The sequence below is a fragment of the Drosophila navojoa genome, chromosome 3 (assembly GCF_054131105.1).
Source record: "Drosophila navojoa isolate 15081-1374.11 chromosome 3, UAZ_NAV_1.0, whole genome shotgun sequence".
NCBI classification, from domain to species: Eukaryota; Metazoa; Arthropoda; class Insecta; order Diptera; family Drosophilidae; genus Drosophila; species Drosophila navojoa.
In genome coordinates, this window is record NC_142891.1 from 14,808,440 (window position 1) to 14,822,777 (window position 14,338).

Genomic DNA, 14,338 nt, shown 5'->3' on the forward strand with positions numbered 1-14,338 from the left:
TATCTGTCTTCATGGCAGGCAATACTCTCTCTCTCTCTCTCTCTCTCTCCATCTCACTCTATTTCTATCTCTCTCACTCACTCTCTATCTCTCTCTCTCCTTTTCTTTATGATTACTTCTCTCTCTTATGATATATTTCTCTCTCAATCTCAACAACGCTCTCTTTTTGTGTAATGCTTAAAAATAATTTTAAAGAATAAAAATAATAATTAGCTGAATTTTAACAATAAGGCCAAATATATCAAATATTTACAAAATTATTAAAAATGTATTCTTCAGGTATCATACCCATCTTTAGATGTTGCGCACTATGTTCCAACTCCTTGCCCAATGTGGCAAAAATAAACAGTTACAGAAAGAAAAAAACAATTAAAAGTCGATTTTACATTGTATAAATATGTTTATTTATTTACTTATTGTTTTCTTGTCTTTACCACACAAATGCCAAAATAAAAACAAAAATTCATCATACATATTAAAAACATTAAAAAATAGAATATTATTATAATTATTGTTATCATTATTATTATGCATTATTCATTATTATTATTATTATTATTTAGTTTTATTTGCACGCAAGCGATGCCAGCGTTGCCCTCTTTGTGGGCGTGGCACGCTGCATGTAATACATATTGCGTATGATTTCTCATCTGGTTTTTCATTTGTCTTTTTTTTTTTGTATTTTCAAAATTTTTCTCTTTATTCATTTTATTATTATAAATAGCAAAACATTTACAATCTTATTGCAAAGAAATTATTTTGTATGTGAAACTTTTAATTTTTTAATTTTATTTCTTTAAAATTTTTGTTGTATTTTTAATCATTAAACTTAAACAAAACAATGCATTTATATTATTATTTAGTTTAATAGTTTTTATTATTATTATTTATTTTATTATTATAAAATTTATGTAATACATTTTCAACGTGTTTGCGAATTTAAAATACAAAATACTTAAAAATTATGAATTTGTTTTTGTTTTAATTATTATTATTATTAAATTGTAATTAACTGTATTATTAATATGAATAGCGAGAGAATCGCACAAGTTCCGAGTTATAAGGCAAGAGAATTGCAGCTGTTATTGCATATGGATTGAGTGATTGTGTGATTGATTGATTGATAGATTGTTTGTCTGATTGATGCATGGGATTGATGTGGCTATGTTGCACGAGTTGTTGCTTTGCTGTTGGCTGGGCGAAAGCGCAAAAAGCTCAAGCTTAATTGTGCTTTCCCTAAGCAAAGCAAAACTTGCGCAATCTTGCTGAGGCATGTTGCATGCTGCATGTGTTGCATGTGTTGCATGTGACATGTTGCTTGTTGTCTTATTTGTTGTATGCACGCCCACAGGTATTCATGTGCAAGTTTCTGCAAAGATTATTGTAAATTGTTGTTGTTGCTGCTATTGTAGATATGGTTGTTGTTGTTGTTGCTGCTGCGCCTGCGCAACATTTTTGGGGTGGGCGTGGCAGAACCAATTAATTTAAATATTTAAGAAAAAAAAAAACGAAACAGCCAAACCAAAAGCGAATTATCGAATACCAACACCCGATTGCATTCCGATGCGAATGTTGCTGCTGCCGCTGCTGTAGTTGCTGCCGCTGCTGCTGCTGCTGCATCAAAGCTGAGTGTGTGTGTGTGTATGTGTGCAGGTGCGTGTGCTTGTGCGTGTGCTGGTGTCTCTGTGTGTGTGTGTGTGTATGCGGTGCATGAGAGTGGGTCGGTGGGCGTTGGTGCTTGCTGTTGCTGCTTTCGAGCTGCCGATTACCGATTACCAGCAGCTATCGATAACTCTATGTGTGTGACAGTGACCCAAAAAAGTTTCCATTTAGTTTTCTTAATATCTTGTAATATTGCGTGCATTTGTTGTTGTTTGTTGTTGGTGCTGCGGTGCTTAGATATCAGATGTTGCTTTGCGTTTTATATATATATATATATATTATATATTGCTGTGTATTGTTGTTGTTTCTTTTTTTTTGCGTTTTTTCTTTTTTTTTTTTTCATTTATATATATTGTATTTATGATATTTTAGCTTATCGCCAAACACACTGACTACATCTACAAATAGAAGAGAAAATAGAGAAAACAAATAAAAGGTGATGTAATAGAGACGTGTTGTGATAAATAGTGGAATAAATACATACATATATCCGTAACTATATACGTGTAAATAAATTTGTATATAACTTATCCAATAATTCAGCAAAATAAATTTTCTTGTGTGCTTATGGTGCGATATGTGTGTGATTTTTCTATATGCTTAAAATATATTCGATACTTAAGACTATATAATATACACTAGATATATATTTACATATATGTATGTATATAAATTTGTTCATAGAAAAGCTGTTTATGATTTGCATTTGCAAAAACAAAACTGAAGACTAGATAGAGTTATATATATACATGCATATATCATTTTTATTTTCCTTTCCTGCTATAGCATTTAATCATTCCGACTATACAATATATAAAATATACGTATTTTATAGAATATATTGAAAAAACTATTAAAACATTTTAAAATTAATTGAGTTTTTAATATTTTCAATAGCTATAATGTTCTTTTATCTAATTACTGCTGCACATTTTAGTCAGGTTTATAGACGGCTTCCTCATAAAAAGTATGACTAAATAATTAACAAAGTAAACATCATTTCAATTGTAGCTTATCGAAACGCCTAGTAAATAATTCGTGACTGGAATTTAAATGTAATTTTAAAGACTGGGAATCCATTAATTCCTGCTAAACTTATCACGGTGCTTTTTTGCCAAGTTGAAAATATCTCTTCTAGAGAGTCATAATATAAATAAAGCTTTGACAAGATAACAAACAAATAATACCTCCATATATAACCGACAGATATAAATCTATATGTATATCGTAATGTTAACCAACACCAAAGACGATTTAAATTTTTGTATTTTTTCATGCACTTTTTATGGAGACCAATACAAGTAGCAGCTATGCCTATGCATGTGTGTGTGTGTGTATTTATATACAATTAGAGTTTGAATATTTATACTAGAATACATAGACCGTATACTATGTTGTATATCTGTGCTGAACTCACCTGTGCTGACGCAGATTATCACGTTGCTTGAAGTACTTGCCACAGACCTCACAGGAATATGTTATCTCTGGGGATTTGTGCGTGCGCTCGTGTATCATCAGATTGTAGGGCTTGGTGAAACGCCGCTGGCAATACTTGCAAATGAACTCACACTTCGGACGCATCTTGCGACGGAAATCCGACCGGCAGTCATCGTTGTCGATTCGCATTACAGCAAACATTTTGACAGACGATATATTTTCCCCTCTTTTCGTTGTTTTTTTCCTCTTTTTTTTTGCCTACGTGCGACGCGCGCGCGCTCAGTGCTCGCACAATCAGTGGGTGAAGTTTTTCGTTCAGTTGGCGTCGCTGCCGACGACACACACTCGCTCTCTGCTGCCGTCTGCTCTCTTGCAATCGCTCTCTCTTTGTCTTGCACTCACAAACACTCAGTGTCGCTCTCGCTCACTCTGGCTGGCTGTGTGTGCTCGATCTCTTGCACTCAGAGTGAGTGCTCGCGCTGCGCTGAGTGGGGTTGTGTTTGAAAAGCTTTGAGCTTTGCTCTGTCTGCAATGAGCGCAATGCTTGACGCTGTTAACGGTACTCAAAGCGTAATCGCTATCTCTATTGCTATGGCAGATAACAGTTATTTGCTGTATGTGTGGCAATGCTTTTTCTTTTTCCTCTTTAAGTTGGTTTTTTTCCTCTTCTCTCCTTTTGCTTTGTTTTTTTTTTTTTTTTATTTTTTTTTGTCAACTGTCACACGCTCGCTGCTCGTTGGCTGTTGGCGTTGTTGTGATTTCTCCGTGTGCTAGCTTCGCAGTGGTTGCTGTTGCTGCTGCTGTTGCTGTTGTTATTGTAGGCGTATTGGGTGGGCCGTATTTCCAGCTGCCGCTGCTGCCGTTGCCTTTTAGTTTATGGCGCACTTTAAGGCAAACACCTAAAAACACAGACAGAGAGAGGGAGAGACAGAGAGAGAAGAAACAAAGTTAAATAAAGTTAGCAACGCCTGCGACATCTTTTATGTGCCAATAAATTTGAGCAAAAATACCACAACAAAAACAACAAAAGCTAAAAGAAAAAAAAAACAAAACAAAACATCTCGACAACAACAAGTTGTCAACTTAAATCACGCAACATGAAATTGAAAATGAGTCATTAAAGCCACCTCAACCGCTGGCCCCCATACGCAACTGGAACTCGAACTTGGTGTTGACATTTACAAATCACCAGCCGCCCAGCTTCAGTTGCTAACCTTCGCTTATAATTTGTCTTAAACGACAACACCGACTTGCTCTCGGCTGCTTCTTATTTATTTTGTAGTTTTTTATTTCTTTTGCCAACCAGTCAGCTGTTACTGCTGTCGCCAACTGTACTTCCGCAACACAACTGTTCAATTAGTCGCCCGCGCAATGTTGAAACTAAAATACGAAATCCATAAATAGTTACAGCTTGACCTGAATTCAGTTGCAAACAGCTCGAGGATAACCTATTCAGTTGGGATACAAGTTTTTGAACACTTCAGTAAAATACATCTTAATGTGTAACTTCTTTTTCTTTTTCTGTGAAAAGGAGTTGGCATACCAATTTTTTATATCTTGGCTGCTCTAACAGATGAGTTCACATAAGTTAACTATAGACACTCATTATGACTTTAAAACTCACTTTAGCTAAGCCTCTGGGTTGACTATCAATTAAATCATTTAACTTTAAATTGATTCTATTCCTTATATTAAATATCTCTAGCACATAATATGCTTCAAGGCTTATGCATTACTAGAAATTTATTGTCAAAGCAAGACATCAAATTTAAGGATTATAGCTCTACTAACAGCTGAGTTCACAGAGATCAAAACATTAAAACTCCACGAATCTTTAGTAATTACATAAAGTATACACAAACATGTGTCCAATATGTCCCTAATTAGTCATATAATATTATATAGATTAAAGTAGTTTTTGCAGCCTCACTTGAGAACGGCATATGATCTATGATATACGTATATGGCTGCAATTGTCCAAGTTCATGCATTGCAATGCTCCAACTGCTCGATGAAGAGCATACATGAAAAGTTAATGATCATAGCCACAGCGACGGCCCAGTTCACATAGGTCACTATGGCCGTCTATGGTTATGGGCGCTATAAAGATGCTGAAAGGCGTCACAAATTCACTCGGAGTGGTGTTTATGCCTTTACGACGTCACCTTGCCGCATTCAGTTGCCATATTTTAGTCGCTTCATTAAAGTGGCGCTGTAACAAGTTTATTTTTAATTGGCGCCTGGGCCGAAACAGCGCCTCAAATTTATGCCCGATGATTTTGTTTTTGGTTATATTCAACGGATCTCAATGCCTGCTTCTTCTTTTTTCTTTTGGGATCCTGCGCGGTAGTTAACAACTGTTATTTTTTATGTAATTTTATTTTTGTCATTTCGGCGCCGCTGGATAACATTTTTTTTTTTATTTGGATTTTGGATATATGCATATGAATATGTATATAAATACGCGTCAGTCCCTTAATGTTATGCCATACATTCTTGGAGTTTTTGGAATGGGAATTCGGATTCGGATTCGGATTCGAAGATCTCTGTGCAAACAAAAGCCTGCGCTGACTGGTAGCGACAACGTCTCTCGGCAAGCCCCGATTTCGATATTTATATGAGTTTTATTTTCATTTTTATTTACTTTTGTTGTTGTTGTTGGTGTTTTTTTCTTTTCGTTTTCTTTGATTTTGTTGGGTGCGCGCAGCTGGAGTTTGGCTGCAAGAGGAAGACAAATAAAGTGGCTTTGGTGCTTTTTGGGGCTTTGGGGGCCACAACGTTGACAACAAAAGGCAAAAGTCACAGCGGGTGCTGCACCAGACGCAGACGCTACGTAGTTATTGTCATTATAACATTAATGTCCACTAAACATATTCAAATTATAACACTGACGTTCAGGTCGCTGATCGCCAGCTCTTAGAAAGAGTGCGACAGAGAGACACGGTGTAAGACAGAGATGGAGAGGCAGCGAGGTAGAGTCGTAGTCCAAGTCCATGTTAATTTGTGTACACAATGTGGCGTCACATTGGCATTTTAACGCCGTTAATCATGCGACACAGGGCGCCTGCATAAGGCCATGGGATTCGTTGTGGATGCGCTGGAGGAGGCTGTGTCCGTCCCGCCGTCCCTCTGTCGGTCTGTTGGTCTGTCTGCTGAGCTCGCTCTGGCCTTTGGCTATGCTTTTTGGCTTTTTGCCTTTGGGCCATGCTTTTGTGGACGGCATTTGGCGTGGGCCTAACTGGAGCAGCATTAGCCACGGCTTACGACTGCGCCTAAGCTTTTCAGCTTTATTTAACTTGACAGATGAGCCAGCCAGATGAATGCGTAAGCGAAAGCACAACCACAAGCAGACGATGAAGAGGAGGAGGAAGGGGAAGACGAAGTGTTACAGCTTATTTATTGGAAGACCATTGGGAGGAGGCAAACTCAATGAACTCGACTTTTGCAAGAGATGACAGAGATGTTTGAACCAGAGCAGTGGAATTTGTCGACTTACTAATATTTTAAAAAGATTTGGAAATATTTATATTGTTGATGGCATTCCAGTTTTGTTGTGAAATAAATGAATTAAAAATACATTTAATTGCTCTTAGCTTCTTTGACTGTTTTCAAAGTCAGTTGAACTCTTTAGGAATCTGTAGAGACTTTTGATAAATACAAGATTTTTAGTTGGTAAACTGAAATATCAACAAGAGTTCTTCTAGTTTGTTCTTATTTAAGCGAATGTTTCATATATAATGTCTCATTGTTGTTTATCCACAATTTAAAACCTGCTCACGACGCAAAGATCAGCAATAAATGTATAAAAATAACTGTTTATAAATAAATCATGTGGAATTCATTTAGCTTATCAAAGTGCATCTACAAAGCAGAGACACCGTTAAGTAGCTATTTCCAAGCGATTTTTAAGTATTTGAATTTGAATATAACTTGCAGAATAGACATAAGAATTTTAATAAAAAGTTGAAATATTTTATAGAAATACAAAAATGCTCAAATACATAAATATATTTCCCAGTGAAATTGTCAATAAGTTTGAATTGACAGAAAAAAATTATCTTGTTTTTGCACATATCATTTTCTCCACAAAATTTGTGATATTAAATATTCATAAATTATATATATTAAAATACAAAAATATAGATATTTTTAAAATGTTATATACAAAGAAAAATAGAATTTTTTTTAGATATTATAAAATATATAAATAATGAAAATATAAAAACTTGAAGAAAAAAACCATTGCAAATTCGCTTTTAACATGGAAATCATGCCTCATCGTTCAATATTATGTTTTCATTCGGGACTAAACTCTGTTTACGCCCTAATTCTATAAGAATATATGTTTGTGAAAATTCCTATATAAACACCAGCAATACATGAATAAGAAGATAGATCTTTTCTTCCCGTAGCCACTGTGAATTTGTGTTTGCATAATCCGCTGGCTGTTTGCCAACTGTTGCTGTTTGGCATTTGATATTCTAACCAAAGCCGCTTAGCATTAGCTCGAGCACAGTCAAAAGACCACACGCACATACGCACACGCATAAGCGCTTAAGCAGACATTGAAACTGGCCAAAATATTGTATAATAAAGTGTTGTACAAGATGCAGTTAATCCCATTAATCCGCACTGAAAATAATTAGTGTTTTGTACACACAGCACAACGAGAGGTCCAAGGCATGCAGAGAGCTGAGGCATATGAGAGAGGCAGAGAGAGTGTGTGTGTGTGTGCGAGTGCGTGTGTGTGTGTATAGTAAAAGATCAGGACACAGCGTGAAACTCAGACTTCAGATGTTAAAGTGAAGATGCAGCAGCTTGTGAAGGGCATGCGAAAGGCGTTAATGCTGCGTGAAATTAGATTTGCACCAAAAATGGCAACAAACAGACACAGAGAGAAAGAGAGTGGGAGAGAGACAGAGGCAGAGAGGCAACGTATCTGAATCTGTATCTAAATCGTTTGGCAGTGTGCCTGTGTGTGCGAGGGTGTGTGTGTGTGTGTGTGCGCCAGCGCCTTTCCACGAAGCCAAAATCCGAAAAGTTACAGTTTAACACCCCGGCCCAGCGATAATGTGCAGCGGTACACGCCGATAAGGCTGCCAGGACCTAAAAAACTAAAGGGCAAGAAGAAGGGAAGACAGGCAGACAGACAGCGGAGTGACACACACGTCGCACACTGCTAAGGGCCAGCGTAGCTGACATGGTCAAAAGCGATTACCACACTTACCAATGTGGCCCTTTTTTGTGAGTTCTTTTGGAGGCGGACAAGGTGAGTTGGCAAGGTGTCATTAAAAATTACATTCCGAAAATGTGGAAAAAATGACAATAAGCCGCACGGCTCAGGCCATATAAAAAATGTAAAGGACAAAGGCACCGAAACGATTTGATACGAATCTAATTGTGCTAATGGCGCAGAATTCTCAAGAAAAATAAAACCCCAGCCACACAACAACAGCAACAGCAACAACAATTAGACACCGTGCTTCTAGTAGTCCAAAGAATGAGAGAACAATGCAAGGGTGCGGGGCGCGCGAAACTGGACACAACTTAAACTGAAGCGAGGGAGACAACACCTAACCACAAAAGGATCTTTCAAGTGCTGACCGAAAGACAAATGTCTAGTTTGTTTTCTTCTCTTTTTCCTGTGGGAAAACACGCACCGCGTCAAACGCGAACTAGATGCGTTCGAATGCGTTGCGTGATCGAATATGACAGACAGACGGACAGACAGTTGTGCAGCTTGGACAACAGCCACAGCCTAAGACACCCACGTGAAAGGTGCAAAATGTCTGCTAGATCGTACGTTTAACTAATTTGTGCCTAATTGATGGCACGCAGCGTGTGGTCCCAAAGTAAGAAAAAAGGACGAGGTCACTCACTCTCAGACATTTCCTGCTGAGCACAATTGCGCCTCTATATAGAAGAGATATACATAAACATATGTATATACAAAAGTATATAAATAGTAAAAGTGCGACTTGTAGCGGCTTGTTAAAATCTGGCGACTCATTCAGCTAAGCTTGATCGAAAATGCTAAGCGTTGTGCGTGAGTCAGAGCTTAGTTTAAGCCAAAATTAATTTGATGATCTGTGGCAACAAGTCATTTGCGGTTGTGAGTCGCATTGTCTATGTATGTATGTGTTACGTTTGGCAAGTTTTATTAACCTCGCACAGGCCTTCATCGCTTATAAGAAGTCGTCCAAGTAGTGCTGACTCATGGACTTACAACTGACTGAAGCTGAGCTAAGGCCACATAAGCTCATGTTGAAAAAATGCCGTCGGCACACGATTCAAATCACGATAGCTTGGAGAAACCAGCTCGAAGCCAGCTCAATGTAAAATTTTACAATTGTTATATGCGAGTTATAATTAATGAGATATAAGCATACTTTATTTAATATATTATGTAATATAAAAAATATAGATTGTTTTGATTTGCTGATGTAATAAGATGTGTGCAATTGGCTTATTAGAAATTCTGTTGTGTTCGCCATTTTGTGGCAGCTTAATACGCAGGCAAAAAAGCTTAACGCACGCCATTGACAAACCATTTCTTTCAACTCTCACGCTCTTGCACACGCAAAGACACTCACACATCGAACGACTCTCACGCACATTGGCTTGGGCCAATGAAAGCGCGTAAAACTGGTAGCCAAGCAAACACATACACAACAACAGCAACAGCATGGGCAACGGAGAATAAAGAGAAGAGAACAGAACAAAAATAACATAAGCGCCAATGCTGCCTACTGCCTGCTGGCTACTGTGCGACGCCGCCGCCTAGGTGCAGCCGAATCGACGCTGACTGCGCAGCCAGAGCCATAGCAATGGCGACGCTTGCGTAACTGCGCAGTCGTATAGGCAAAACTTACCCAATGGGAAATGCGACAAAACGTTGGTAGCTGCTGCTGCTAATCACTGGAATTAACGCGACGACAACGATTGGCGACTGATGTCAGGCGACGAATGAATTAAAGTCACGTAGCACAACGGCTTATGTATATATACTGATCTGCGTGTGTGTGTATATATATGGAATCACAATGTAGATCGTTATTATTATTATGATGATTATTTTATTTAATTTTTGTTTTTTTTTTTTTGCTTCTTGCTTATTGCTTGGTAGGTACACGCGAAGGAACTGAGGAACTACGCACGCTTGCGCGGCACAAAGTTGAATGAATGAATGCTACTAATAACTGAAAGAAATAGTAGTCAACTCTGCTGCTGCTGCTGCCGAGAGCTGCTGCTGTTGCTGTGCTGCTCGCGTCGCTGCTGCCAAGTTGAGGAAGCGGCGACGACGCAGTCAAGACTAAAAGACCGAGGCGTTTCGATGTGTGGCACTGTGTATGTGTGTGTGTGTGTGTGTGTGCCTTGAGTGCGGCTCAATACAGTAGTGAATGTGTATGTGTATGTAAATGTGTGTGCGTGTGTGTATGTGTATGTGAGTCATCGGACTACTGTAGTGCCACAGCAACAGCAGCAGCCACGCCAGCAGCCGTAGCCGCAGCAGCAGCTCTGCCTAGCTCTTCTTTCTAACTGGTCAAGCACGAACGCGAAAGCCGAAGCCGAAGACGCATTCGTGACACGAAGGAGAAGCTCAAGACCAGAAGCCGAAGCAAGTTCTTATAAGCTTCGGCTACTGCGCATGCGCAAGACGAGTAGCGCTCAAAGCGCACTTGCTCTCACTCTCTATCTCTGTCTCTGTCTATCTACCACACAGTCTATGCGAGTTTTGTATGCGCCGTTGATGTAGCTGTGTTGTTCGTCTTCTTCTTTTTTTTTTCTTCGTGTCGTTTTTGCTGCTGCGTAACTGCGGTAGCTTTCAACAGTAGCCACAAAATGGCAACGTCTAACAAAATGGCGTCTGCTTACCTTGTAGTCCGAAAAACCAAATGCAAATGCGTATTTGCCAGCGAAGAAACAAATCAAATACAATTTGATTACAGTTGTTCCGTCGGCTGTTCACCTTTTCGAATTTCGTTCACTTTTGTAATTTGCCAGACGGCGACGGGGCTTACACGATTCAAAGCTTATAAGCTCAGAAAGCTCGCACAGATCGACTGCTAATATTATTAATAAAATATATTTCACTTCCGAACGCTTCTGTGCGCGAGAGTCAACTGCAAAGTTACGATCGAAACTTCAGCTTGATGGGTTTAACAGCTGCCTGTGTTGAAACAGTTGAGCGGCGCAACAACAACAACAAGAGCATAAAACAGCTTCTGCTGCTGCTGCTGCTGCTGCTGCTTCTGCTCGTGGTGGTGCTGTTCGCCTTTCGCTGTTCGCTGCTTGCATTCAATTGTCTCTGCACTGTCTCGCTCTAGCACAATTGAGCGCAAAAACGAGTTTGAGTGAGCGCAACGCGCTCTGATTGGATGAGAGCGCTGAGTGACGCTGTATGCGTGTGTTAATTTGAGTGTGTATGTGTGTGTGAGTGTTAGTGCGCGAGAGCAAAACAGGTGAGTTAAGTTCTTTTTTTCTTCTTTCTGGTGAGCACAACGCCGGGGCGTTACGTGCGTGCGTGCTGGTCTGTTAATTGAGCCTAAATGCGCCCACGTTTGCCAGCAGAAATACTTACATTTTAATTAAGAGCGTGCGCAAAGACACAAATTATAGGTTAAAGCGCAGTAGCTGCCCCAAAAAGCGCTCTGTGTGTCTCCCTCTATCTCGCTCACGCCCGCGCACTGTTATACACGCTTGTATAGTTTCATCTCTGTTATGCAGCTGTCGGCTGTCATCTAGCTGCTGTGCAACGCAACCAACTTTCTTTTACACACACACACATTCGCATACTCGCATACTCGTGCACACACACACACAGAGGCAGACGTATGCTCAGTTGTTAAGTGGGCGTTGCCTTGTGGCGCTTTTGGGCGGCCAATGGCAGCAGCGTTCGCGTCGCTGCTGGCGCTCAGCTGTCAGTTTGCCTGCCCTTAACCCGTTTCTCGACTGTCTCTCGCTCACATGCGCCAGTCTGTGAGTGTGTGTGTGTGTGCGTATGTGTGTATGCGTGAGTGCTGAAAACCAGTGGCAGAGCAGCAGGCAGCCGTATTACGCATTCGCCGCATTGACTGCGCTGCCAACTTTGTTAACTGCTGCGGCTCCATTTTGTACGCGTGTATGTGTGTGTGTGTGTGTGTGTGTGTGTGTGTGTGCCGCCATGGGAAACTCTTGAAATGCGTTTTTCTTTAACCACTGTCGCTGTGTGGCCTCTTTGTGTCCCGCAAACAACAAATAACATGAAGAAATACAAGAAAACGAAGAGAACAAAAATACCAAAATACATTTTGTAATGCGCCGCAAAAGGGCCGACCTCATATTTATTGTCTGTTTATCTCTTGCTTTCGGCCTGCTCTAACTGATTGCCTTTCATTTTCTTCGGCTCATCTGCTGCTGAATGAAACAAACGCTCCATTCACAAATATTCACGAAAAACAAAAGAAGAAGAAGACGAAAAACGAGACTCAACAACAAAATGATCAAATAAAATATATACACAAAAATTCGTTAATTTTACATAACTCTGCGCCTTTTGTGATTTTAATTAAGTGGCCCCAAAAAGGATTGCCTCTTCTTCTCATCTTATTGTTTTTTTCTGTTCCCCTGGTTCGCCTGCCGTTGGACTTTTTAATTAAGTTTTCGCTTTGCGGAGCTGGCGAATTGACATGAAGCATCAATAAAGTTTAAAAACAAGAGAGAAAATAAAAGAATGCTCAAATTGTTTCTCCTTGTGCGGCGCATCGCTGTGGAGATATTGCCATATTTAAGGCAACGTTTCTTAAACTCAACTTCAATTCGATTTTGATGGCTTCATTCCGCATTTTTGGCTTCACATTTGCATATATCCAATCAGGCGATACGCAAATTGATTTTTTGCGCTTTTTTTTACAGACAATTCCTTATGAAGCAGCAACTGCAAGTACATATACGACTCTTTATTGACAGCTGTTGAAATTTAAAGTGCATAAACAAACAATCAAGTCGAAGGATCCGACAGTGATATAAAAAAAAAGAGGCAATCATAAAAAGTTTCTCTTTAGCATTCATGGTGATTAACAGCAATGAAAACAAAAGATTTGGTTATATGAAAATGACATTTCAGAGGTAATCAAAATCTTATTTTTATATTAACGAAATCGTTGACGATTTTGAGATTTTCATTTATTTTTGAAATTTGAAGTTTATTTAATGATATATTTAATTAAATTTAATGATATTTTAATTTATTTAATGATATATTATTATTTATATATTATTTATATATGGTATATTATTATTTATATATGTATATTTAAGTACTTGACTGATTATTATGGAAAAAAGACGATAACAATCTTCAAGAAAATAAAGCCGTTGATCAAATATTCTTAGAAAAGCTTCAGGGAGTTTGTCTAAAAGGTCTTTTGCCGGAAAAAGTGAACTCAGAAAACCTTGAAAGAATGTTGAATTGGAGCATATAGAATCATATTGAATCGTATGCTGGAGATTCAGTCAAGACTCATATTTCAACTAGATTTAGAATTTTCACTAACACAGTAAACCCTCTCTCTGCCTAGACTGATATGTGAAGCAATTCTTGTATTAGCATAAGCTGGTTATATAAATAGTTTATGCTATGCCTATACTATATACACATATATTGTATATATACGAAATCGAGTTCTGTGCTGCAAAAATAAATTACCTGTGCGAAGAATAAACGAAAAAAAGAGCTGAATAGGTAAACCTAAATAAACTCAAGCAAATCGACGCAAGTCGGCTGTGAACTTTGCTAACAAGCTGTGATTCATCTGGGAATAGGCCTGAGATGATACACGTGTGTGTGTGTGTGTGTGTGTGTTTCGCTTTCTCGGCGTCTATGTGCCACCGATTGCCACTTAACTTTTGCCACACACTTTGCCCACCAGGTTTTTATGGCAAATTAATAAGCCACGAAAATTCCAAATAAACCATAAATTTTATTAATATTCTATGTATGAATAAAAAAGACAATCGCCACACACACACATGCACACATACACACTTATTTAAATATGCAGCAAGCTATTCATAAAAAAAATATATCTTCTTTTTTTTGTGGATTGGTTTGGGTTTATTGAATTGTCGCTACAATGACAGCGATGAAGATATATACAATATAGTTAAGCAGAGTGAGAGGAAGAGGCAGATATTATAGAGAGACTTAAAAAACCTACCGCACCGCACCCAATTATAATAAAAAAACACAAACGAAATC

At 38.6% G+C, this 14,338-nt stretch overlaps 1 protein-coding gene across 2 annotated transcripts; it reads right to left on the bottom strand.

Moving 5' to 3' along the window:
• Positions 1 to 654: 654 nt before the first annotated feature.
• Positions 655 to 11,310, bottom strand: drm (odd-skipped family member drumstick). Of its 2 annotated transcripts, none has more exons than XM_089257334.1 (3): positions 10,975 to 11,310; positions 3,080 to 3,998; positions 655 to 2,060 (listed from the first exon to the last, which is right to left on the bottom strand). In XM_089257334.1, exons 2-3 carry the CDS (start codon positions 3,298 to 3,300, stop codon positions 2,036 to 2,038), a joined length of 246 nt encoding a protein of 81 aa, XP_089113460.1. In that variant the 5' UTR covers positions 3,301 to 3,998; positions 10,975 to 11,310; the 3' UTR covers positions 655 to 2,035. The 2 variants fall into 2 exon arrangements, with proteins under 2 accessions (XP_089113460.1, XP_030242776.1); XM_030386916.2 differs by lacking the exon at positions 10,975 to 11,310 and adding an exon at positions 9,972 to 10,609.
• Between the last annotated feature and the right edge of the window lie 3,028 nt (positions 11,311 to 14,338).

Coding starts and splice junctions, on each gene's coding strand:
- drm (XM_089257334.1), bottom strand. CDS start 3,300: ATGTTTGCTGTAATGCGAATCGACAACGATGACTGCCGGTCGGATTTC. Junction 2,061..3,079: donor GATAATCTGCGTCAGCACAG/GTGAGTTCAGCA, acceptor TTCTATTTGTAG/ATGTAGTCAGTGTGTTTGGC.